This window comes from Dromaius novaehollandiae, chromosome 6, assembly GCF_036370855.1.
Source record: "Dromaius novaehollandiae isolate bDroNov1 chromosome 6, bDroNov1.hap1, whole genome shotgun sequence".
NCBI lineage: Eukaryota > Metazoa > Chordata > Aves > Casuariiformes > Dromaiidae > Dromaius > Dromaius novaehollandiae.
The window spans coordinates 29,106,102-29,133,519 of NC_088103.1; the positions used below are offsets into that span (position 1 = coordinate 29,106,102).

Sequence of the window (27,418 nt, forward strand, 5' to 3'; positions counted from 1 at the left end):
TACAGAGCTGCAGATATTCTCTTCTCATCCTTCTGCACGTAATATTTTTCAAATATTTAAAAGAAATCAGAATATTTCAAATTAATTGGAAACTTTTTTTAGAAAAGCTTTTTGAAATTGAGACATAGCATATCTCCTACCATTACAAAATTATCCCTCTCTAAAAATAAGAGGCCAAAATATACTTTGTACTGTGTGTATGCTGGTGTATAAATCTATCTAGAATGGCTAAGCTAGTTTCAGCGTGCGCAGCTCAGCACATCGATCCAGCTGTTATGTATCTGGTAACCACTGCTTACAAACTCAAGTCTTTGCAATGATCTCTGTATGCGCTGAACACACGTTGTGGCACAAACTTCTCGCTATGTAGTCTGAATTAACATCACTGAATTCACTTAAGTCATTTTGGCTTCGTACTTGAGAAAGTGGGGACGGGACTTAGCCTAAAATGTGATTTGCTATTGAGGAAATTTAATATATACAATGCCCTAATGTAATGATTATTAATTGAAGAACCTATTTTATAACGAGCATGTTTTCTTCTCAGCGACACTGAGATAGCTGAAAATGTAGATGTGGAAGATGTGGTAGATCTGGAACATGGTGTGCAGTGCAAAAGTCCATTGAAAGCATCCTATTGGTATGAGTTGTTACACGTTTTAAATTCTTGTTCTAAGTTGTAAATAAGCAATATTGTTAAAAGATTTGACCCTGCTCCACTGCAGGAAGAGCTTTGTTACCAATGTCAGGAGGAGCAGAATCGCATACTTGGATGAGCTGCTGTGGAGGGAAACAACTAGAACTAGGGATTGTGAATGTTCTTCGTTCACACTCAGGGCAAGTTTTAAAATCTTTTTAAATAGAAGTGATGAGCAAACTCAGTTTGTGTAGATAAAGTCTAGATGTTTCTGAATATCACCCAGTGCTCATTTTAATCCTTCTTACTGACTCCAGAAAAAAAAAATACAATAAATGAAAAGAGCTTTCAAACAGACAATAAATTAACTACTACAGTGGAACAAAGACAAAGAAAAGATGGACTTGGACTAGACAGCTCCTCAGCTCCTGGAATAAACTGTAATCACTTATTAAAGTTAGCAATATAGGACAATACTCTTATCTGGCATAACTGCTATAGCAGCACTGCAGATAACTGTGCTGCATGACTTTATGCAGCAGTAGAGGTGGTCTGTGACTTTACTCAGTCTCTTATATTCACACTCTAAGTGTAATGTATTCTTTCAGTGCCATAAAGTCTGTACAAAGGCAATGTTAAACTTCACAAAGTAGTTTATCCCCAGGTAATCCAGTAAATTAATGTTTAATGGACACTTTTTTTACAATAAAGAATACTTCCAAGCAATATAACTTCTCTGATTCAGCTTCATCTTAAATGGTTTATTTTTATAATAACAAAGTGGAAAGCAATGAATTATATTGAACTCTTCAGCATTCTCAGGTCTTTATTACAGCAAAAATTTCTAGGATACAAGATGCATCCAATATCCAGAGCTACTAGAAGTTGTCTAGGGCCGAGGGCCAAACAAAAGGGTTAGGCCAACTTCCCTCTTTCCTCACCAACAACTCGGAAATCCTGCACCACCTTTTATGCGCCCCCTCTGTGGTATCCAGTACTCAAGTTCCCTTTCCTTACACCCAGATTCTTTAGATTGTCGTCTTGTTTCTCCAGGCTCATTATGACTGGTGGCTTGTACAGGAATTTACCTTGCTACTTTCCAGTTTCTTGATGACTGTGTTAACAGTGCTCAAGAAGGCTGGTTCTTCCAATAACTCTTCTTTCAAATTTGAGAGAAAAAAATTAATGTGATAAAATAATAAATTATCATAATAAAGAGTAAGTGACCTTACAGAACAAATTCTGGCTTTTCTGCAAGCTTCAGAGCCTCATGCATGCCCGCAGCTGATAGTTTCCGATTGATATTCCTATATCTGCATTGCAATAGGTTGCGATAAGTTGTCCTCAGGTCCCGATTGAAGAAGGCGTATATAAAAGGGTTAATGAGAGAGTTTGCATAACCCAACCATAGAAATGTTCTCTCAACCCACAGTGGGATACAGCTGCATTCTGTACCACAGATGAAGGGCCTGGCAGTTGAGAGGAGGAAAAATGGCAGCCAGCACACAGTAAAAGCCCCAACAATAATTCCAAGCGTAGTGGCAGCTTTCTGTTCTCTTTTAAAGATGGAAATGTTTTTCCTGTCATGCTTAAGGAGTCGTGAAAAATTAGCACATTCTTCAGATTCTTTGTGCAGTTTAACAACTCCATTCATAGATATTCCTTCCATTTCTTCTGGCCGGGGAAAACCAGCAAACTTGTGTTTAGCAGCACTCCTCTTGGCAGCTTTGTAAATCTGATAGTACATGAAAAGCATCACTGACATTGGGATGTAAAACGCAACTGCAGTGGAGTAAATTGTGTAGCCGAAGTCTTGACTGATCAAGCAAACCTTTTCATCGTTTACATTTTGGGCCCAACCGAAGAGTGGGGGTATGGTGATAGAGGCAGATAAGAGCCATACGCACAGGATCATTTTGGCCATACACTTTCCGTTCTGCCTGACAGGATACGTAAGAGGTCTTGTTATTCCCAGGTACCTAGAACAATAATGTAGAGTTACTACATAATGCTTTGGTTAACCGATAAAGTTATTTCACGTAGTTTGCCATAAAACTTAAGGTGCTTGGCTAAAAATAATAATTTTTGATCATTAAGGAAATTCTGAAACCTGTTTTATTTGACTGTCTGATGAAGTATCGGTATAGATGAATGCTTACTCTACAAAACACACTACTTTCTATTTTGAGTTCATGCTTAAATTAAAACAAGTGGTTTCATTCATCTTACTTATTCATCAGCTATAAAGATCCCTGCCACCAAACTGAGATGATGAGTTGTCTTTCTTACCTTCATGTTTCAGGCAAGAACAACAATCTGCAAGCTTATGGTAGTACTGAGATAATCTACTCTTGACATAATTCTTTTTATTATCATTTACTTAGAAAGAAATGACACTTCTTCAACATTCAGACTTTTATTGAACAAAATAATCCATCACAGTGTCAGTACAAGAGGACGGCAGAAAAAGCTTGGTTTTACCAAGAGTTAAGTTTAGAATGACAAATAATTGGAAACAGACAAGAAAAATGTTTACAGAGTGCCATGGTTTCATGAAAAAAATGAAGTCTGACAGCTTCTGCATCTTCCAGACTGCAAAAGCTTAAAATACACATTCTGTTCCAATAAAATGTCCCTATTGCCCTACATAGATGGACAGCAATATCCCAAGTCTGTGTTTTCTCTTAGCTATAGAAGATTTCCGTAGTTCCTCTCTAACTATGAGAGGTTTCTCTTAAGTGGAACTTGACTTTTTTTTCCATCTAACATTTTTATCGCAAAAGTTGGATTCTGCTCAGCTGGAACTTATCTATAAATTTCCATTAGCTTTCTCAAATTATTCTTTCCTTGTCCCCCAAAAGAAAGAATTTTGAAGAAAAATCAGTGTGATTCACTTCGGTGCTTATAAAAGAAATGTTTTTACTTCATGCATCAAAGCAATGTTTTGGTTTCAAGATGTAACAATATTTAGTTACAAAGTGAAGGTTTGGGAGGGCTACAAACACAAAATACAGTAATGTGATTAAGAATGTTTTTGCTAGGTATATGTGCATACCTAGCAAATCAAAATATCAGTATCTGCCTAGCTCTGTCGAATGCTGCATTGTTGATTTTACTGCAATGCAGTAAATTATGGCTAGTGCTACTGCTTTATATAAGAACCCAGGTGTGTTACAGTTTTGGAAATAAAAAGACGCATCATTTCATGATCTGTGGAGTCTCAACAACATCACTGATGTATTACTGATAGGGAAAGTTTGATACAAGGGATGGAACTGGTTTATTGTGCCCCCTTCTTGACAGCGTGTGCAAGTCAATTAGAGCAGTGCCTGCGGGTGCCGTGAGCTAAGAATAGTTATTAAAATTGGCTGGGATTATAGCAGTATGATACCTGAGCATGGACCATGTTATTAAAAAAGGCTGTGCCTTGTTCACCTCACCTTTTGCATTAGAATACAGTCAGGCATCCACTCCTGGAGGCCTTGGGCACAGTGTAGATTGCCTGGAGAATTCTATTATACCGAATCACTGGCCAAAACTGTTTGCACTGCTAATGAGCTGAGAGTTTTCCAAGGCTCTCCACAATGTAGGGGAACACAGTTAATGCTGAGAAGTTCTAGAGTTTATCTATCTGATGGACAGATCCATACTCTTTAAGTAACATAATTGCAACAACAGTAGTTGCCTTGCAGCCCTTCTGTGATAACAGTGGCATGTTAGATGGGTAAAATACAACATCACACCCTTAAAATTTGTGTGAGAATAGCATGATTTATCCATGAAAGTGTTAAACATATCATTGATGCAAAAAGTTTACTTGCCACTTAAAATGTGTTGTTTTAAAAAATCTTAAAAAAAAAAAAATTGGTCCATCTTCCTGAGATATGCATTTTTCTAGCTATTACACATTTGGTCATTAAAAACAACATGATTATGAGGTGATCTTCCTTATGTAGCTAAAACAGTTAAATTAGATCTCTGTAAAAATCAGATCTGTGGGCTGCACACTCTGAATGCCTACTGGTGCATTCTGATGCATCAGAATATAACAAAAGAATTCATGAAAGCAGAAATATACTGAAAAGAATTAAAATTCATTAGTTTTGCACTGACACCACTTTTTTGGAAGCTATCTGAGCTCCACAAAATGCTATATTAATTAGCATAAAAATACACCAGCATGCCTTATCCATTTTGCTAAATGTAGTATGCTAGGAAAAGAAGTCAGCAGACATAAATGAAGGAACCTTCTTTATCTTTTTATCTCCATAGATGAAATCCATTACCCTTGAAAACTTAGTTGCAACTTCAAAATAATGTAAATCACTACTGTTGTCTAATACACTAGAGAGTGTCCAAGACTTAATGAATTCATGATTTTCTAAAGTATTGTGTCAAACTCATCATAAAAATATGCTTTTTAATGCTTAATCTCTAATGATTACCTTCCAAAAATGACTAAAGGTAAATCAGCTAAACTAAAATATCATTCCAAAAATATATACCATCTTGAGGCCTCACTGCCTCAAAGAGCTCAAAATAAGAACAGACAACACAGACCAAACAGAAGACAAATGATGAGAGACAGAAGCAAATTCTTTCTAGATGAGTGTGTGTAAGCACATGAGCACATCCCCAGTTCTGGGCTAGTTGCTTATTTCTTCAGGGTCTCCCCTTCCCCTTTGGAGGATTAGAAATCAATTACTGTGCTGCAGCCTTGTTCAGGTCTGAGGTGCACAGTGCATCCCAGCTCTAGGGTGGAATAATTATCGCTTGCCATCCACTTCCTGGAGTCCTGTTCAAATGCAGGTACAGAACAAAGAGCTCCTTCCCTGCTGGAGTGTGCTATCAGCAGCTATTGTGAACAATCACCATTTGCCACATTTACCCACTGACTACCAACAGTGGAAAAGGTAAATGAATGTCTTCTTTTCCTTTCTCTTAATAAGAATCTGCCTCCCTGTGCTCCAGTATTCTTTCCCATATCTCTAAATTGTTACAGATAGTAGTAAAACCATTACAACCATATAAGAGAGCTCCTGAGAGCATTCTTTATTTTTTCCTGTTTTTTTGTTTTTCCATTCTGGCTTTTTTGATATTGATGCATTACAATGACCACAGAGAATAGTTTGTACCCTTCAGGGCTAACACAGTCTCCATGATCACTTGAACTGTAGATTATGTAGACATTTCTTATTACAGTGTGCTCAATATATTCAATGCTACAGCAAGTGTTAGGCCGTAACATATACGGAAAACAGTATATCACAGAGGGAATGGGAATCCACTGATCCTGGTTTCCATCTCTGGCGCATGATCTTTCTGTGACTCTTTGTATTTCCTTTTCCCATTCATGTCTGTCTTAGCTATTTGCTTGTCATGATGGTTGTCAATGTCACTGCTTGCACAGTACTTATCAAGCTGGAGACTGGACCGCCATGGAGTGCCACTAGATGTTACTAGATTATAAAATCTAAAAGGCTCAATACAACTTTATTTTCTTGTAAATATATTTATTTCATTCTCTAACCTAGGAAATCGTGCAAAGTAGTTTGTTTTATCTGCAATACCATCAAGTGAGTTCATGTAGTCAGCCAGTTATCACCAGAAAAACATTTCAGGATAATCTTTCTCATCATCTTCATCTGACTAACTCTCTATTTGTGACTGAAGTGATTAGTGGCTTCTGTAGATGTAGAAGAAGATATCAATTCTTCCTCCAACCATAGTTAAGAAAAAGCAGCAGTGCCAGACTTGGTAGCATTGAAGGTTAACCAAGCATGACATTTAATTTTTGTGGAGTGAACCTGATTTTTTTCAGTAGTAGTAAAGTTCTTTTCCTTTTCTTTATGTTTGTTCCCACCTGAGAAAGCCAAATATACCTGCGATATTTAGGCTGTAAAAATGGTGAAGTGTTTACAGCTACTTTGGGAACTTGGTCTAGTCTCCCCACCTTTTGAAATATCTAGAAAACAGACTGAGGCAAACAGAATTAACAGCTACAGTTACATCGACTTTAACAAAAGGAAGAAAAGGGTAATAAGAAGGCCCAATTTTGGGTCCTGTGTCCAAAATCTTACTTTATTACCTGTTTTATTTGGCTAAAAAATAGGAAAAACATGAAGAGGTCTTGCTCTTCACTGTGAGTAAAGCCACAGAGTAATAGAAAATCTAACAGCTAAGAGTTTTAAAACTATTTTCAAGCCTCCTGACAACCCACAAATAAATTTCATGTACCATGATGCAGAGATCACTTATGCTGTTTTTGAAGCACACACAAGAAACTCCTTTGTCACTGCTCTCAATGTACTTTGTCGATAGAATTCCATTTTAATTAGTCCACATTTTTTGTCAGTACTTAACTGGCTGGTAACTTGCTATCACTCATCTGACCTATCAGAGGATCAATCGGAGGATTCTTCCAGAATCAGCTTGGCATCTTTCACTGTCTGGCTTTGCTTTTATGAAGCAGAATGTGCCACTAAGGAATAAAACTGGAAAAATTGCAATGGAAATTACACAGATGCACAGTACAGCTATTTCAATCAGGGATCATGACATAGTGCTCTGTTGTCACTTACAATTTGATTGGAGTTGAGCTTGAGGTTTTTTCAGTCCTTCCTATTTTCTTATTTTAAGAGTCATAAAACTATTCTCTTAAAAAGATATAAAAATTGCCTACCTCTTTGCTTTTGTGCTATTTTTCTAGTACAGCAGCTTTCTGGCTTCATTGCTTCTCTGCTTGTATTTGTTTCTTTGCCAGCTCACAGCTGTAGGACCCTGTCTAATGATTCACCTGCAATAATAACTTATTCTGAAGAATGATGCTAATCTACTGATCTTCCTTTGGTGTCTGTGATTCTCTCACAATCTTTCATAATTTTTCTATTCAACTCAGCGCAGCATTAAGGAGACACCACATAAGAATAGGAGCATGAGGTCATTCCTAAAAGCTTGCTAAGATTCAGAAATACTCTTCCTACTATAGCGATCTGCCTAGAATGATTTTTCCTTATACTTTGATACATTAAACAGTAAATGAAATGTAAAAATAACATGTTAAAAAATGATCAAATCTATTATTTCTGTTACAGCTGCATGAAAAACCCATAACAGAAGTAGAATAAGGTATACAAAACAATCACCGAAATATTATTCTCATTACACAGCTAAGCAAATGAGATGGAAGTAAAGGGGTAGAAACACAAAAAGACTTACGTGCTGATACAATGAGCATTACAGTGCATGACTGTGGTATTATAATGTAAAAGTAACCTTGTTAATTATTGCATGACAGTACTGTATGTATTCTTTCTGCAGTACAAACTGGCCTCATAACCACATCATGATACCTGCCAGTTTATTGTCAGGGAAGAGGAGGACACTTCGGCAGGAGTAAAATAAATACTCTTCCCCTTCCCAGAACTGGATCAAGTTATTGATTTCATTGCATATATGGCTGATTTCACAGTATGTATTAGATTACTTTAAAACCTCCACAGTAAATACTGTGCAATTTAAAGTGAGACAAACAGCTCTAACAAAATCAGACCATTGCTCAGTGGGAAAACAAAAATTTTGTTCAGTTATTTCTATACTCCATCTAGCTAAACATTGTATCTTTCCCATATAGTAAATTAGTATATAGTCCATGAAAAGTCTCAGCACACTGGCCAGATTCCTGATCTTAACTGCATTACTTAGAAATGGTCAAACCTGTAGTTCTTCCTTCTTAGTCAATGCTGAATGCCATAACATGAAAGATCTTAAATGTACGCTTTGGTATCTGTTGTTTTAGATGCTTGAAAAGAAAGACCTTTTATTTTTAAACATTTTCAAAATGCCTGATTTTTTTCTGAAGCCCATCTTTGTGGGTTTCTTCATCTCTGGTCTCCTGCGTACAGGTGGTTTGTTTGTTTACTGAGTGCAATAGGGTTAATTACATACAGCGTTCGAAAGTGTTTCCTTTCCCTACCCCACTCCTCCTTGATAGATAATACGCAACAATTCTCTGGAAGAGGATCCAGAGATGTACTGGGAATTATATATGTTTGTCCTTCTCTTTCCAGTCTAGAGAATTTAAAACGGCAAGTGAGTCGATGGGGTGAAGGGCTGGGCCAATGGATGCTGGTAAGACACTGGAGGAGAAATGAAAGGCTCTATTCTTGCTTGAGTTTATTAAAGAAATTGGGGAGGAATGCTTTAAAAGACTGGAAGTCATGTTTAGGATGGCCCTTAATTCATGAGGAGTTAACATGTTCGGATCCTTACTCCCAAGCATTTCTATCTCCTGCACAATAAGCTTCACTGTTCTTCTGGCAGTTAAACTGCTTGTTAGAAGCTGGGTCTGACATGATCAGAGAATCTAGAGCCTTTGATGATCCCTTTGCTCAGTTGCCTGAGCCACTTATAAAACTGAAGATAAGGTTCAAGTCCCTGAACATGATTTGATCCAATGGGCTAACCAGTTTAGAAAACAAGAGTTGGATGTCATCAGGATAACATGGAGACAGGCAAAAGCACTCCATACAACTGATGTTTTGCTGATAGGAAAAGTTTTGTTTGCTGCTTTGTCCCTGCTGTGGGGCAAAATGACTTTAAGGAAATGTGTGGTTTCTTGAAGCACCAGCTGAGATGAAATCCCTACTCTGTTCTATAGAGACGGTTCCTGAGCAAAAGAGAACAAAGGAATGGAGAAAAAGAATGAATTTTGCAGATTAGGAACTGAAAAAGAGACTAAAATCACATTGTCCTCTTTCAGGTTTCTCCCTATCTCTCTTCCTTCACGCCCAGGGGCATCCCAAAAGCCAATAAAGATTTCAAGTTCTTGCCAGAAAGTGTGTGTGGCAGTTGTAACACGTCCTTTTTCTGCCTTACTGTCTTCAGCTAGGGTTTTAGTTCTCAAACTCAAAACATATTAACAAAGACCACATGTCTTTTCCCTCCTATATTCACTCCCATGGTTTCCTCTGGCAAAGATGAGTGCTCATGATCCCAGCCAGCCTCTTTGCTTCAGTCAGGCCATTGGAGACATGCCAGGAGACAACCACCAGACATGCCTCAGTGTTGGGACTGTCCTGTTCTATGCAAACACTCAGGTAGGCTGTAACAAAGGTGGCAATGTGTTTTCTCTTAGCTCTGTGCTCTACCAGACACCAACACAAACATGCCTTAGGTGAGCAACGAGGCAGGCTGATAGTCTACAGGGCCTGTGTCTTTATTTCAACTAGCATTTCTGCCTACCATCTTCTCCTCCCACATGTATGCAGGCACATATACACAGGCCACGTGGCTCCTTGATATATGGCAGTAAGGTGGGTCCTAGGATGTATGTGTTGCAAAAAAGTTGAAAGCAGAGCAAGCTCTAGGAGGGCCTTGGAGGAGGTACTGAAGTGTCTGAGGACAGCACATGGAAGGGTGTCTAGGTGGCTGCAGCTGAGGCAGTCTGGAAAGTCTCCCAGGACCAATGGTGGAGATCTAGTGGGGGGACTCCAGGCCTTGAGCCTTTTCTCAGGAGGAGACTGACGAAACGGTATAGGGATGTCCAGGTCAACTACAGCAGAACTGACAAAGGTAGAAGAGTTCCCAAGTTCCTGGGTCCAGTCAAAAGTTGTTTCCTGACACTTTACTGCCGTAAGACATATGCTTCCTGTGCACCTTGGTTTTTGCAGGAGAAAGCCTAAACACACAGGAAGGGACCTGCAGAGAGCTCTGGTCTGGGTGATGAGGGAACCTGAGTATCAGGGTTTGCCCAGAGCATATCAGGCTTTCAGCCTGAATGCTGTTCACTGACCTGCCCAGGATCACAAAAGAAGCCTAGAACCTTGATCACAAGATCATCACAATCCTAGGTTAGTGCTTTATTTGTATAGCTAGTTCTTTTTGTGTTTCCTGAGGTAAGCTACCAGATACCTTCAACTAAAATGCGTGGGGGTTTGATTTAAAAGCTATGAAAAACGTCATTTTTAAAAAAGAAAAACCCTTGTCAGGCTCCCATAATGCAGAAATGGCTAAGGTGATTTTCTCCAACTTAACTATATGAGTCATGCTTAGGTTGACACTAAACATCAGCTTAAAAGGAATTATTTTGAAAGTTATAATGGTGTTTCAAAATGAAAGCCTCCTACAACTTTAACTAGAAAATCATGACTGATGTCTTAGTACAATTAAATGAAGTGTTTCAGAAACTTCCATAGTATAAGCAATGAATGAAAAGAAAAATCACAGCCCATTGCACTGATAATACCACTATATTAAAACAAAGTATCTTCAGGGAATAGCTATTTAAATGTGCTGATATTTATGTCCCCTCTCTTCCTTCCTGAATACAAACAATTTAAACATATTAGCTACAGACAAAGCACTTAAGGAACAATACCCTCTAGAATACGCCTTCTCCCCTCCCCTTTCTTTCTCTTCCTGCCTCTGCAGACACAAAAAAAACTGGTAGTGGAAGGACTTGCTCCACATTCTCCTCTTTGCTTCTCCCTGAGATTGAATTTGCAAGAGCCCTGCTGAACCCTAGATAGTTGTTATGGGTGAATCTCTATAACCAACTAACTAATCTACTCAGGTGTTTTTGGCTTTAGCCATAGTTGGATGGACAGGATATCAATAAACTATGTTAGTATACAAAGGAAAACCTAAGACTATAGCAGGTTTATTTAGAAGCCTTATTTCTAACACTACAGGATGCACAAAGCATCTTGTATTGTCTTACAGAGTCTGTGTTTCTCCATGATATTAACTGTGGGAATGTCTGCCAGAGGTACATACTGCTCCTAGAGAGTGGGCACCTGGGTTTTTAACTTTGCTCCTTTCCTGAAAAATGTTTTTAAAATACTGTTGTTACAGTTCACTGTAAAACACACTTTTCACTAACACAGTCCTCTCACAAAGGAACTTTCAATGCAGATAGGTCTGAAAGCAAGAAGAAAACTTGCTACCAAAATAAAAATGAGAAATGTCAACTTTAGGACTAACTTAGGTGCCAAAGCAACCAAAGTATCTAAGTAATTCTGTTTCATAAAAAATACAAGATGAAAAAGGACATTGCATCTCCTCAAAGACAAATGTATTCTTGCTGACAAATTCAGATCAGTGATGCTGTACCTGTGAATAATCCCAACAGCAGCAAGCAAAGTAAAGAATTTTTGTAAGACTGAGTCAATAAAAAAATAACTCAGTCGTCCCAGGTACAACTCTAGCACAATTACTAGAAACAGAATAAGCTATCTCTGCTCAAAGCCACATACTGACAGGTATTTAGCAGTGCTGTGTGAAGGATGGATGAACAGAGTCTTACTATATTTCATGAAAGCTTTAAAGTTGGCCTTCATTCTGAATTTCATGAAGGACAATTGCAAAGGGGTTTTTTTGTTGTTAATCCTAAATTGACTGAGTAGAAACATAATGGTGCACTGGGTCCTACTTTTCCATTTAAGCAAATGAACTGTAACAGTTCATTCTGAAATAACCAAAAGTGGACATCCCCAGAAAATAATTCTAATTGTATTAGTTTCCAAGCAGAAATATTTGGAAAATCATCCCAACCTCATAAAATACTCAAAAATATTTTGATAACAGAACATGCCATTCTGATCTGCTACAATACGAATTGTTTTTTACAGATGCACTCTCTGGAGTAGCTTGTCCTTTTCAGCATTAAAAGTGTGTCTCACTTCCTAATATGAATAGGTCCTATCGCAGGAATAAATCATAACCTGTTTTGGAATGGGAGGCAGAGGAATGGAGGGTGCACAGCATGAACAGAAGGTATCAAGGAGAGAAGGCAACAGATTAGATCAAATTGCACATCTGCAACTCCAGAACCTTTTAGAAAGGTTCACAGGCCTTTCTAACAGAAACTTCTGCAACAGGAACTTACCAGAAGATAATAAGGTGATTCCTTCCCTGTAACCTAGCCAAACAGTTATTTTCCTTTACTTGATATTTTGACATTATTGCATGCTCAGTATGTGGTACAGAATGAGGTTATCATATTTCATCATCTTTCGTATCAACAAATGTGAGGCCTATTGTATCTACCACAGCTCTTAGTCATACCTCATTTATTTCCTTAGCACTTACTTTAACAGAGAGATTTATTTACAATACCCTTATACTCCAGATCCCAAATTCCGCTTTCATATGTAATCCTCCTGCCTGCTGTCATTTTCCTCAGAAAAGATCTCATTCAGTAATGTTTTGGAATTTCAATCCAATAAATAAAATGATCAGATCAAGCCCTCCTCTATAAACTAGAAATAAAAAATTTCTAGGAATTTAATATTACTTCAGAGGTTCTTCTTCCCCTAGTGATCACTCAGAATACTCAAATATCCAGCCCCCAACGCCTTTGAACTGAAGAAGGGTGAAAGGTAGAAACATCTAATGATAAAAGAACAACTGCAGCAAAAACCAAAGAGCAGTGGGTAAAACTGTATGGTCAGCCCATCGTAGCCACAGTATTCAATAGCTCATTTTTCAAAATACTCATTCATTTCTACCAGAAGGTTTGTGAATAAGGCAAATAATGATCAAATGGACACTACTTCTTTCTACCTAACTAATTGTCCTGTCTAACGAATTTTGAAACTCCTGGGTTTAGCTCATGCCTGCCAGGCTGCAGTTCCCCGTAACTGGCTTTTTCCAGCTTGTTGTGGACAAGCCTTTCTTCAGTGGAATTTAATCCAAATCCTGATGTTCAGCCTTCCCATTCCAGCTGTCACCAGCTCTAGTTCTGCAATGGCAGCTCCAAATAAGTAAGTTCAAACATCTCTAGACAGGAAACCTGAAAAAAGATCAGTGAATATAAAGTGTCCACTTTGACTTGTGGAATGAGGGCCTGCCCCAACAGGCTTCCACTACACTAAATCCTTTTACTTCAGCAACATCTTTCATAATTTCTCTCCTTTTCAAAATCATATCTATATGCAACTTATAATACTTAAAATAAAGAACAAGCTCCAACACAACGCTGACTGCTATCACCAACTTCACAGGAGTGAAATCAGAGTACATTCAATATACAGAATAAACATTTTGCTTTTCTCCTGCTGAGGAAGGAGTTTCTTTCTTCTTCTAGCCCTCTACTCTTGGGCCTTTTGTACAGAAGGACAAAATTTGAGCCCAGATTCAACTACTGGTTATCCAGAAAAGATCATGTATCCAGCTCTGGGGGTCAAAATGCCTTTAAGGTGCCTTTTCACATTGCCCAGAATTTAGAGCTATACCTTTATACTAAAACAGAAATAGGTACAGCTGACCATAGATCACCACCTCCTCCTCCAAAGTCTTTAAAGATAGTGGGATCTGGGGCTTACCAAGGATCCCAGACCGCTCTTCTCTGATGATATTACAGATGCTGCAACACACATGAGCGTGGTGAAATGAGTGGGATCAGCAGAACGCAGCCCTTCCTCTTGCCTCTCAGTGAGTATGCCTTTGCTCTTCTCTGCAGCAGGTTGGCAACTCAAGTTCTTCTCAGATGTGGTCGCATCAAACTGTGTGTGGATAAAGACTAAAATACCCAAGGTTTGTTCCTGTGCTTACAGTTTCCAATAATCTCAGTTCTCATTGCCAAACCAGTATCTTCAAATATGTATTTGAATTTAGGAGCAGAACTTTGGCATCAGTGTGGGATGAATCACCACAGCTGAGTGCCTGCAGATCTCGGAGAGCTCACTGGGAACTGTAAGTGTTTGAGATGTTTGCTAAGATCGTCCCTTCATTTCAGCACCTAGGCAGCAGTGCATGAGCTTAATGTTAAGTACCAGGTTTTGGAAATGTTAAGCACCCTGTTTGCGTTATTTTATTCATAGGCAAACAGTCCACTGTGCCATTTTAATTTGGGTAATTTTTGAAAAAATGAAGCTTGTGTTCTAGAAATGACCAAACTCATTTAGCAAAAATAGCTTTTTAATATGGGACAATAGGCTCTTGAGAGGCTGCAATCAGCATTGTTGATAAAACTGCTTGTGCCAAGAAATGGGTTTCCAATTGCAAATTCCTAAGGTAAAAGGAAAACTAAAGTGTGTAACAATGCAAAAAAAGTCTTTAGAGCTGGAGCCACACTATTTTTAACATCAAAATATCTTATTAGACTATTAAAGAAAAGCTTTGCATCTTGTCAGCAGCTGTTTTGGGTCACAGGTATAAATATATCCATGTAATTTTGTGGCCAGATAATACACTAGGTCTTTGTTCAGGGATTCAGTATTTCAAGTATTTGTTAAATGTCTACTTCTACAGCAAATAAACAAAATTTAGCAACCCACATAAAGAACTGTTTACAGAAAATTCTTCTGGCAAATGTTACTGTGTATCTGAAATATTTGATGACAATCACAACATGTTTTCATGGTTTGTATTGATAATAACAGTTATATTATAAATTATACAATAAGTTGAGATAGTAGTGTATAATTCTGTTACGTGTGCTCATTTCTTCCATTTCCACCTTCTAATTTCTGTGTCTGTGGCCAATTTCTAAATAGCAGCTACTGGAGTAAATCTTCTAGACCAGTGTTGTTCACTTTGCTTTGCAAGACCCCAAATTTTTTAGCATGGGAACAGTCCTCTAACTAGTAAACGCAACCAACTGACAACAGCTTTGTTTTTTTCAGTTACCTTTTGTGTCCCTCCCTCTCCAGGGATCTGCAAACCATATGTTGAAATCCTTTGTCCCTAGTCTCTAGTGCATCTCTAATTAAAAGCAAACAGGTAGAAACAATGTACTTAGAGAAAGCTCTGTATCAGGGGCTCTATCTCACAGTGGCAATAGGCCGCATCTCTCACTGCAACTACTTTAAACATAGCCTATGAGAAGACATGATTGATTCCATTGCCAGCAAGTTTACTGATCCGTATTCTTCAATGGGAATAAAGCTGGCACAACTGGATACAAGGTTATTGGGAGAAGATCCCAAGATGTGTCTGCCTGGGTCTTCTCCTCTAGTAAGCCCTCCCCAAAAGAACTGGAGGGCTTTCAACTCCAAAAAGTCAGAATTTATTTAAATGAAAACCAGAAATTTGATGTGTTTAAACAGAAAAAGTCATCACAACCAGGGAATATAGAAGTAAAAAGATTTGTACACAACTCTCCACAACTGTTGTGCCCTTGCAGACAAGCCTTTGCTTCCAACTCTGTTTTTACCCAACTCGGTGAATTTTTGAGTTGCAGCAAACTCTGCCAAGTCTCCTCCGGTCCCTGGGAAGCTTCTCCATTACCCTTAAGATCTGGCTGGCTGCTGCTTGCTCCTCTCTTCAGACTCCCCTCCTTGTCACACTCTGCAGGACCGACAGCACTCAGGGAAGGACAGTGTTACCCTTTCAGGTGGCTCTACCTCTACTTCCCCCAGTCTCCTTAAAGGCACATAAAAAATGGTAAACAAAAGTAAACAACCAACCTTCCCTGCAGTTTTATTTTCAACTAACATTTCTCTGAGCTAAAAAACTTGGCTTTGAGTTTTTGACAAAACTGAAAAACCACCCATTTCCTTGACATATCTCAGGAAAAAACTTTGCTGCCAGATTTTTCATCAAGATACAATGTACCTCTAAGAATAGACTTCACCCTGGTTTCTCGTTACTTTAAAAAAAGCTGTTTTTACAATGCCCCTCCTTGCTTTTTCTTTTTTAGCCAAATTATGACTATTCTACAGTGCAATAACTGTACAAGATGATATTAACCCCCTCCTTGGTCTCCCTCCTTGGCCAGGATAAGCACAGAAAGCTCAGTACAGATTTGATTTCCCTGCAAGTATCAGTTCTTTATGTTAACTGCAACAGAACAATCAGGATTTTCATTCTTGTCTGTACATTAGCCAAAGAACTTTTTTAGTGCTAAGATACAATTCATTATCTGATTTGTACACGTGCTAATATTTATGGCACCACCCATATGTGAAAAATACCTATCAGACAATCTAGATGTTCTATATAAAGCTTTATGAATAAATAGGTAGGTATAACAAAATCAAAGTCACTGTGCACTCCTTCCTTAATTCTGTTATATTAGTTCAAACAAAATAGAGACAAGCTCTCCCCAGATGCCTATATATGTCTGTATGCACATACCCCTACTGATGTCAGCAAGAGAAGGGCATGTATGTTGTGGCAAACAAGCTATGAAAGCTCTTGTACCTTTAACTCTGTAATTGAAGATTTCTATGCTGATCTTTACATAGGGGCCAGTTTTGTGCATGCACACCCTTAATCTTGGCAAATGATTCCAAATTGTTAAATCATTTTCATTTTCCATTATTATTTATAGCCAAGAGAGTCAACCCTTGAATTTCAGGAAAAAAAAAGGGATGTAATAATATTCATAGACCGATTTCATTGGAGTCTTTATGATCACAGAGACTGAAATGTAGATGTCTTATTCCTTCTGTCTTTGGTTGATGAAATAGTCATCTTTTGCCAAAATCTAGCTTTACAAGAGCCATAACATATGATGTCTATTATTAGAACAAATATTTGCCTCAGGTTTGTGATCTAGCTCCAATCTAGCTTTGAATTAAGCTGGCAGAACCAATGTGCATTCTCAGCATTTCTAGCTGACTTGGTGCTCAAACTCTTTTAGGAGCTTGCTGACTTTCACTTTGGGCCATATCTCGTCCTGTCTCTCTAGGAGTACAGTTTAGATTTGAAGCATGCCCACTGCATTACCAGCAGCAACCTGTCCACAAAATTCTGCAATGATACTATGAAAAATCAAGCATAACAGCAGACCTGGAACAAGGGAACTTGCCAACCTGAGTGTGTCAATCTTAGCAAAAGCAGAACTAAATCAGTGCTTAGCAGGATGAATGACTAGAACTTTTATTTTGCCAAAATCTTGGCAAATTGAAACCCCTATAGCAAGAAGAGATTGAACAAAAATAACTTTTTCTTTGGCAAGAAAAATCCTCAATTCCCTTCTCCAAGTTGATAAAAGAAATCGAATATTCTCTGCCGGTTGTGAAACAGGTCTCTAAAACCTGAGGGAGAGAATTAACTAAGGGCAAGTTGACCTGAACTGGTTCATGTATCCTAATCACCTATTAGGGTGATCCAGTGAAAACTAAGTGTGAAGAAAGGCCTGAGAAACCTCAATCAGTAACTGATTAAGATTTGTGACAAAATACAAATTAGCAATCTGTGCTGTCACTGGTACTGCAGCAGGTAAAAATGGAGGCTATCTCAAATGCTGGTACATAAAACTATACAGAATTAAATTATTCCTCAGTTATCTCAAACACGGCTATACAAAAGTATCAGACAAATAAATCACTAACTGTAACCTGTCAGACAATCTTAAGGGCAAAAATATGAAATTACATGAATCCTCTCTCTCCACTACAAAGAGAAATCTCATTCTAAAAAAGTTTTTAGATCAACTTTGCAAGATTAAAAATCCTATTTAAGTTTGACCACACCCTTAGACATGTTTCTTACACGACATAGCACAAAAAGCCCTTTTTCCCAACGTGCTAACATAGATATCCAAATGTTGCAAACTTTGGTAAAAGAAATTAATCAGAAAAAATGTTATCAGCACCAAAGGCTATTTTACTGTCCCAAGTACAGGAGCTGGTCTGTATCACTCAAAGACTTCCACTCCACAACTGCAAAAACAGGCAAGCTCAGGCAGACCTTCTCCTCCCAGATAGCTTTCATGCAGCTGTCAGCAAGTCATTTCAATGTATGCTATAAATATATCCACTATGCAAAACAATTTACAAATAAAAACACTGTAGTGATGAATACTGCTTAAAATTCAATTAAAGAACAAAGTGTCCTTTTAAGTCACTCAAACTAATGAAATTTTCAACTGATTCTTGACCTTAGCATATGCACATCAAAATTCTTATTTGCTCTATCCAAATACTTCTAAGCAGCCTCCTTCAGCCTCTGTTGTCTAGCAAATCTAAGCATTTCTAAAGTGAATATGGCTAAAATGGTTAGAAAAAAATCACTTCTCATCTGCTGAAACAGTGCTAGCATTACAAATATGGTGTTTTCTGCACAGTACTACCCAGCCCCATTACATATTTTATTACTGGAGACTTTTGGAAAGAAACTCAACCCTTATAGTAGGAGTTTGCTCAAAATTTTTCATCTGCCTTTTCCATTTTTAGTATACATAGGAGTAGACATATTACGAATCAGTCCTATAAAAGTGCCTGGCTATCCAGTGTAACAGGAAAAACTAAAAGCTATAAGCCTTCCAACTGAAAGAAATTAATCTGTCCTTTAAAAAAGTACTGGTCATTCAGAAAAAAACTGCTGTGAGCATTGCTTTATGATGTTCATACTTTGTCAACTCAGGTATTAGAATTTGTAATTACATTTTTCCAATCTTTGTTATAAGACAAGGGCATCTTGGCAGACTCAGCTGTTTCTCCAGCTCTTTTATATCTATGCAAGAACTAAAATGGCTGGCTCTTTCTTCAGATTTCCTAATCTATACAGGAAGAGCCAGATCTTTACGTGATATACTGAGAGGAGAAAAAAGAGGTGTTTATACCTGAAAGACAGATCCACGTGTACAATATCAGCTGCAGATGAAACGGGATGTTCTATCTCTAAGTTTGCCACAAATGTTTCTGATAAAATGTTTCAAGCTCAAAAACAGCATTAAAAAACAAGACTGCATTCCTTCAAAGAAATAAAACAGTCCTCTTACATAATTTAGAGGCTTTTCATAAATAAGTCTTAAGAGTAAATTATTCCAGAAAAGTTAAAGAACATTCCTTGTGAAATTTCTGTTCCTGTAGAAGGCTGTGAAAGTGTATTATCAACAATACGGAAGTCTTGTTTCAACCACTGCACAATGACTACAGGTGGTTTGGTGTTTCATTCTATAATATTCATTCAGTTCGAGAAAAACTCACTAGGAAAAAACAGTTTGATATGAGTGCACACAAATTACTCTACACTGTCCTTCCGAGATGATGTCTATTGCATTCATGTAATTTATATTAGGAGATATTTCTGAAAGACACCTTCAAACACTGAGTGTTTCTAGGGAGTTATGTTCTTTCTGTGAATCTTGAAGGAAATCCAATCTGTTTTCACTCATGGAAAATCTTTTTGTGACCTTGAAAGGAAAAATTCACTTTCCAAATGTCTTCAGAATGCTACATACTATTTAAATGCCCTGACAGCTCTGAGATAGCTGTGGAATTCATTTTTTTATTTAGAAAAATACTCTTCCTTTTAAGATCAAAGTATGGTCTAGGTAATGGAATATTTCCCAGACAGCTGCTCTTTCTTGCATTGGTAAAAGAATCAGGTTGTAATGCTGGCCAAGCAGTTCAAATTTTCTTCTAATTTTCAAAGTGGATGTTTATTCTTCCAGTACATTAACAGGCCCGCTTGGCAAAAATGTGAAGTAATATTCCCTTACCTCTGACTACAAGACTCCCCTGAAATGTCTGGATGGACCCCCAAGAATTAGAGACCCCCAAATCACTTCTGAAAACTCATCCAATGTTAAATCCTGGTAGGAGCAAACAGAAGATAGTTTCAAACGTGAAAGAAAAAAAGTAACAAGCTAATTTCAAAGGCATTCAGGTAAATGTTGTGTAACTGCAAATCTCCCATTACTGATTCAACTATAATTCCCCATTCACACACATCTTCAAACATAACCAATTACAGCCATCTTTTCCCTATCATTTGTACATTACCCTGCATCTCCATGCATTATGGCTTCCTTTTAGTAACACTACTTAAATATAACCAGCCAAGAATTAGCATCATGTCTCTTTTCAATGTAAATAAAACAGAGATTGAAGAAGTGTTCAGTAACAAATTCTCTGCAAAAACAAATTAGAACAACTCAAAGGACGAATATTAAGTTGACTAAACTAGAAAAACTACATGGCAAGGAATAAAAATATCTGTTTTTTCCTTATTAGTGTGACATTGCTGTTTGTATCTTCAGTCAGACAGAGAATAAGTTATTTACAGACTTAGAGCACATTTGTTTATGGGTTTAGCAATGGAAACAATGGCTCTTGTGGTGGTGGTGTTTAGGAACAAGCTGCCATATTGATCACAAAACTTTCTTCCGCAACATAGACCTTAATTTCAGTAACTCCATCACATACTTTTTCTGCAATTCCTTTAAGCTTTTTCTTGATCCTTCAGATGTTTCTGTGTAAATAGAAGCTTTCTTCTTTTCTCAAGCCTTCAGTGACATTACAAGCTCCACTGTTTGCAAGGCACCAGGACCTAAATCTTGCAGAGGTATGAAGGAACCTACTTCACATTTATATCAATGGACTTAGGAAACTCACTACCTACAGACTGCATTTAAAGAAAATCCTCACATATCAGTACTTTTATTCTACACACTTCTCATACCAGGGATGAAAGTTCCCTAAATAAAGCATAAAATAGGGTACCTGGAAATGAGAATCTACAAAACTCATATTCCTAGGAGAGAACGAAGAACCAGCTGGCGCTAGCCCATAGGAACTACAAGGACACAAGTAAATCTGAGCCATCCACAGCAATGGTAAGAACTCTTGCAGTATGATACAGGTAATATATAGGGAATAAAAATCTCTTGGGGGACACTGCAGGTGGGTACCTATATTTATTCTAGATCCAGAATATATTACATAAAACATTTTTTGTCGGTATCTATCTATATGTATATACTCTACAAACATTTTGCGAAGGAATGGAGCAGGGCTGGCAGACTGGACTCCAGCCTTTTCCACCCACAGCCTAAATGCACAGGAAAAGCTTTTGTAACAAACAGAAAGCCATACAGGGCTCTTAGGTGCCACTAAGTTTAAGAAATTACTGACAGGGTTTTCAGGCCACGATTTTCAGTTTTGGATTTAGGCAGAATTTAGACACCCAGATTCTATTTGAAGTGCTTAAATCTTTATTTGGATGTAGTCTTAAATCCCTCCTGTGAGGCACTGGGCCTCCTCAGTTCCCAAGCATGCATCAAGGAAATTTGAATTTGGTGAGTGTTTAGGATCAACATATTCTAAGCTGATGCATAAGTACTCATACTTTTTTGGAGTATGGCAAAAGATACCAAACAGGGATGGGAGAGAAAGCAGATCCTTGTGTATAAAAATCTCCAGAACAACAAAAAGTCCTGCTTTTGTATCATTTGTGTATAAATCCTAAATCTTCATCAATTTAATAGATGTCTGTAATACTCATTTAATGCTGGCTTAGACACAGACTGGAAAAGTTCTCCAGAAAGTGTTTAATTACTTGTGTGGGTGTGGGGAAAGTGTTATAATTCTTAAACTGTATCTGAGTAGTTATGTTCTTTATTACTTTCTAAGCCAGAGTTATTTTTAAATTGAATTAAAAATTGCTACTTATGCAGTTATTCAGTGGATAATCTCCAAAACAGGATTTCTGTAGCTATCTTGGGTCAGAAGAACCTGATGAATCAGCAGGCAAACCGCACCAGTTTAAATTCAATTAATTCCCTTTAGATATTCATTCACCCACTAAGATATGGTTTGCAGCCTCCCCTTACAATTCACCCCTGAATTTTGCTGACTCATAAATGTAAAGGAATCCAAATTTGGTATAATTCAGAGCCAGAAGAACAGAGCATTAAAGGAAAAAACAGTAATAAGAAATGTTTAAAGTAGATTACCATTCACTGAGGGACAATTATCCTGCCAAAGTCTCTGCACCTGCTTCCTTTTTACAGAGCTACCCCCCATATGATGAATGGAGAGTACAGTGAAGGTAATATTGAGTGTCCAGGTATTAAGCTGCCTATTTAATCCTTATGAAATTGGGAAAGGGAGAAGTATGCTCATCGCTCATTCACATCCATTTTTATTTTTGACCTACCCACCTGTAGGCAGATAGCTTCTTCCAAAGGGGAGCTTGAATAAGATAGATACCTCAGAGATAACATGCTCATCTCAGCTCACTCTAATGAAGATCTGTGAAAGTTTTCATTGTTGTGGAATAAAAGGAAAGAAATGACATGAAAAAAGCTCAATAATCGATATCCTGATATTATTACGGGTACTATCTTACAGTCTCCACAAAATGTAGTTCTTTGTGGATAACAACATGACCTTTTCTTTCTGGAAAAGTCACTACTGTGGTTCTATTAAAGACATACTTCACACTAGATTCTTTCTTAGTGCACCCTGTACAAAGTTAGAGATTCCTGTATTAGCATGTTAACACATACTTTGCTGTCTCACAGCAATTTATACGACTTAAGAGCAGAAGCAGTTTAACAAGTAGTGGTGGTTCTGTTCAGATCCTTCTGTTCAGATACAAGATACTACTTGAAGATACTACTTCAGATACTACTGTTCAGATACTAGATAGGTTTTGTTTTGAATTGCAAATCCCTGTCCTCAAGAACGCTGTTCTCAAACTAAGCTAGCCCTTAGACACTTATATTTATCTGATAAATAAAAATGCCCTGACCCTGTATTCAGCCCTTTCATGTCCTACTAAGAAATTACCTGTTTCTGAAGTGACATGGGGTCACTATTCCGCTGCCTTAAAAAAAAAATGTTAGTCTTCCATTCACTAGGCAGTTAATACAGAGGCCTACGGCATGTCTATAACTGTTAGGGAAGTATTTAGCCACCACATTCAGGACCATGCTGCTTTCTCCAGTTAATGCTACACATTAGGAGGGACAAAAAAAGTATCATTTGAGAAGTTTCTGAAAAATTTTCAGTAGTAACACACTCCTTTGGAACGGGTCACCCAGAATATGTCTGACTAGGAAAAGATGGGGGAGTGAGAATGTGACAGAATCAGCTTAAGGCAGCTAAAAAAGCCCATTACAATGCAGGAAAATGCTTTTGAGGGCAGGTGAGCCAGTCCATTTGTAGACTCCATGCTAATCTGCATCCTTCAGAGCTTTCCAATTGCTAGAGAAATTCAGTTAAAAAATGCATCCACCACTGAGGGCTGTGAGGCAAAGTACCTCTAAGTACAGTAGGCCTGCCAGCTGCCAGCACTATAGGGCTATCAGTGGCATGAGCTGAGTAGCATATTAATGTGCAAGGGAAAAAATCCCCTTGAATTTACTCGGTTTATCCTGTCCAAAAGAGCCTTAAAGCCTCTTTTTTACCAGCTATACTCGTTTGTCTAATAAAAGGTATTACCTCCTCTTACAAACCTTGCCTAATGGTTTGTTTGAAACTGGTTTTGAAATTAATTCAACAGTGACACTCTTGCAGCTATTTACCTTGGACTGATTCTCATCTCCAGGATCTCTCTCTGATCCAGAAATAACCTAGAGATTTAATAATGAAAATTAAAAATATCCAACTTTGCTGTCCCTCTGTGCTGCCTGCAACAGTGAAGCTCTTTCCCTTCAAGGGAAACTTCACTGGATGACAACAAAGGCTTCCTAAACTACCCAAAAGAGCCAAGTGGCAGTCCAATTCACAGTTATTCTTGAAAAATGTTCAGTTTCATCCTATCTTAACCCTTCTCCCTAAGCAAAGGGCTCCCATGTGACCCCAGAAGCATTTAACAATTGTGCTACAAGGTTTAAATGTATCTAAATGGCAAATTGAATGATGGCAAATTTCATTCATTTCTTCCCTGCCTCTGGGTTTCCTGGTTCATATTATATGTATATTCTTTGTGCTGGGAATACAAGGACTGTATCATCAGAGAACCTTCCCTCATACATAATATAAAATTTACAAGTGTTTCCATCAAACCCGTGGGTTCTTTCCTGCAAATGGTTTGAACCTCTAATAACTATGTACATCATGATTTACAAGCTACTGTACAAAAAATAATACTTTATCTGGTGGTTCTCATTTATTCAGAGATGTGTCTCCCCCAGTGCTAAATCAAAGCTTTCCCAGCTACATAAATGTAAGAACAATTCTAGGTAAACTAGAACCATTAAATCAATTTTACGTTGCTTATGTTTCATCATACACATTTAATTTTCATCATTTCTCTGGTTTGCCTATTTTATACATCTTCAGTATTCAAAGAATAATTAACATCTGAAGCTAATCTTTGGCCTGATGAACCACTGTTACGACAGTGTAAGATTGTGTATTTTTAAATAGAGTTACAAATTATGGAGTTTTAAAATTCTCTATTGCCAAGTGATAGAGACATTTTGCTAATGAATTGCTGGCTGGTCTCCCCATTAATGGGAGACACATTAAGATGTTCTATTTATACTATTATCCATCATATGGATAATCCATAATGGATTTGGATAATAGAGGTTAAAGCACCAGGGTTTGCCAAATTTTGCCTTCAAGTAGGGAGCAGGCAACATAATTACGAGTTATGAAGAGACCATGTTGAATAAATATTTGGTAATAGAAGTAGGAATATGCAAAGACAAAAGGAGAATAATTCCGGTTTAAACCAGTATTTTTAAATGAAAATCAGTCATTCATAATAGGTTATATTCAGTTATATTCAGTTCTAGGTGCACTGCTATGTCCCTTGTTAGTATTTCTTTGAGGGGAAGGGGGAGAAGAGAAAGAATGGAAAGAAGGAAGAAAGTGTGAGACGAGATCATCATTGTGACTAGTTCGATTAAAATCTCTATTCAGCATACAGCAGCAGCCTCAAATTTTAAGCTAAGGAATGGAAAAGAGTAGGACTGAACTACCACAATGCTGCTGTGTGAATCAATCATCTATCCCTACTTGGATAAAAAAGCTGAATTATGTTCACCTGTCTCACAAAAGTTATCAGAAATGCAGTTGGAGAGTTCAGACATGGACATCAAGAATGATCAAAGAATGGAACCACTTCTGTGTGGAGAGAGTGGAAAAAGGAAATCAATTACCTTAAAAATAAGTAGATTACAAAAACAAAGAATAATATTAGGAAGTTAAAACAGCCTATTCATCTCACGCAACACTGGAACTAAATTAAAAGGTGGCAAACTTTAAGGCAACAAGAGAAAATACTTCGATACTCACCTAAAGTCCGTATGTGTATTTCACTGCTACAAGATGTTTAGCAGCGTTCAGGTACCTGCTGGCCACGGTAGAATTCACTAAATAGCATTGGAGTGGGGAGTGTTTATAAAGAAGTTAAAGTTTTGGAATGACTATAAATTGTGAAGCCGCTTGGCGTGAAACAACCTCTGGGTTTGTGGGCAACACTTTTGAAGGACTGGTTCTTTGTAGAGACCTAATGCAGAGCTCTTTCAAAAAACCTTCTGAAGCAGCCAGCACAAGCTACTGTTAAAGAGGATATTGGACTAGATAAACCACTTGTAGAGTCTAGTTAGGAGGTTCTTCAATTTCTGCTAATTGTATTGAGTCGTAATGAAAACAGTCTCCCTCTAGATGCTAAAATGCCCGGTATGGGACGGATGCCATGAAAGAGGGAAAACACATTCTGCAAATTATTTTAGGATTGGACCACCATAGAATAATAGAACCTATTGACCTTCCTCTGCAGAGGAGAGCTGAGATGTGGGCAGAAAGGGAGATCTTAGGCCTGGCTTGAACATCAGAAATTAATTCCTAGTATGCTCTTCTACAGTCTGTATACACCTCCCTATTGCTTCAGTATCTGTATCTTTTGGAAGAAGTTAAATGTCAGCAAGGATAGTATGGTGGGTTTGGTTTTTTTTTTTTAAGACGACTGAAGAAATATGAAAAAGGCAAGTATTATAGAGTAACTTCTCCTTCAGCACTAAGTTTATTTGTCAAAAATGGGTTCTGTCAGCTGAAGTGTAAATATTCTGAGACTGTGCCATAGCAATGATAAAACACCTAATAAGCTGCAATTCCCGCGTCTCCTCAGAGCAGGTAAAACTCCACTGAATTCAGGGGGTTCACGCTGTCACCAACTCGAGAAGAACCAGCTCAAATCTGCCCAGGGTATAAAGCGGCTTAAGACATACGCTGGGAGATGTAGATCAGCTGCGAGATGTAAACCGGTTGCAAATGCCCCGTTAGCCGTAGCCAGCCCGAGGAAGCGCACACGGTGCGGCTGCAGCCCTGCGCTCCGGCGCCTCCCGGCCGCCGCGCCGACGGCAGCGAAGCGGCGCAGCGGGGCCCGGCCGCCCCGCGCGGGGGAAGCCGCAAGCAGCGGAGAGCCCTCGCGGAGCAGCGCCACGGCGGCGGCGAGGAGCGGGCGCGGCGCGGCCACTCACCTGTCGATACTTATCACGCAGAGGGTCAGGATGGAGGCCGTGCAGCACATGACGTCCATGGCGATGAAGACGTTGCAGAAGAGGCGCCCGAAGATCCACTCGCCGCCGATGAGGTCGGTCACGCTGACGAAGGGCATCACGGCCAGGGCCACCGAGAGGTCGGCCAGCGCCAGCGAGACGATGAGATAGTTGGAGGGCTGCCGCAGCTTCTTCACGAAGCACACCGAGATGACCACCAGGCAGTTGCCGGCGACGGTGAGCAGCGTGAGGAGGGACAGGACGGCGCCGATGACAACTTTCTCGACGTTGCCGTAGCTGAGGATCTGCTCGCCGCACTGCGAGTCGTTGTGCGGCAGCGGGCTCGCCGTGGGCAGCGCCGCCGGGGTGCCGGCCGGGGCGAGCTTCACCAGGCGCGGCGGCCAGGAGCCGGCGATCATCCTCCCGCCGCCCAGCGCCCGCGGGTCCTCCAGGGCGAAGGGCCGCAGGTTACCGTAGAGGTGGCTGCTGTTGGCGGCGAGCACCATGGTGGCGGGAGCTGCCCATGGAGCCGCCGGCTCTCCCCGCTGCCCGGGGCGTCGGGCTCCTCCTCGGGCGCCGCCCGCCCCCTCGCCGCCGGCGGAGCGGAGCGGAGCGGAGCGGCCCGGCCCGCCGGGGCCCTGCCTTCA

The 27,418-nt window shown here is 39.0% G+C and overlaps 1 protein-coding gene across 1 annotated transcript; it reads right to left on the bottom strand.

Annotated features, from left to right (window-relative positions):
• Positions 1 to 1,365: 1,365 nt before the first annotated feature.
• HTR7 (5-hydroxytryptamine receptor 7) lies at positions 1,366 to 27,418 on the bottom strand. The gene is made up of 2 exons (XM_064514028.1): positions 26,754 to 27,418; positions 1,366 to 2,616 (listed from the first exon to the last, which is right to left on the bottom strand). Exons 1-2 carry the CDS (start codon positions 27,275 to 27,277, stop codon positions 1,866 to 1,868), a joined length of 1,275 nt encoding a protein of 424 aa, XP_064370098.1. The 5' UTR covers positions 27,278 to 27,418; the 3' UTR covers positions 1,366 to 1,865.

What these genes read in the sequence shown, in the direction of transcription:
- HTR7 (XM_064514028.1), bottom strand. Translation starts at nt 27,277, where the DNA reads ATGGTGCTCGCCGCCAACAGCAGCCACCTCTACGGTAACCTGCGGCCC. An exon ending in TGCGTGATAAGTATCGACAG is followed by an intron (nt 2,617 to 26,753) that starts GTGAGTGGCCGC and finishes TTATTGTTCTAG; the next exon opens with GTACCTGGGAATAACAAGAC.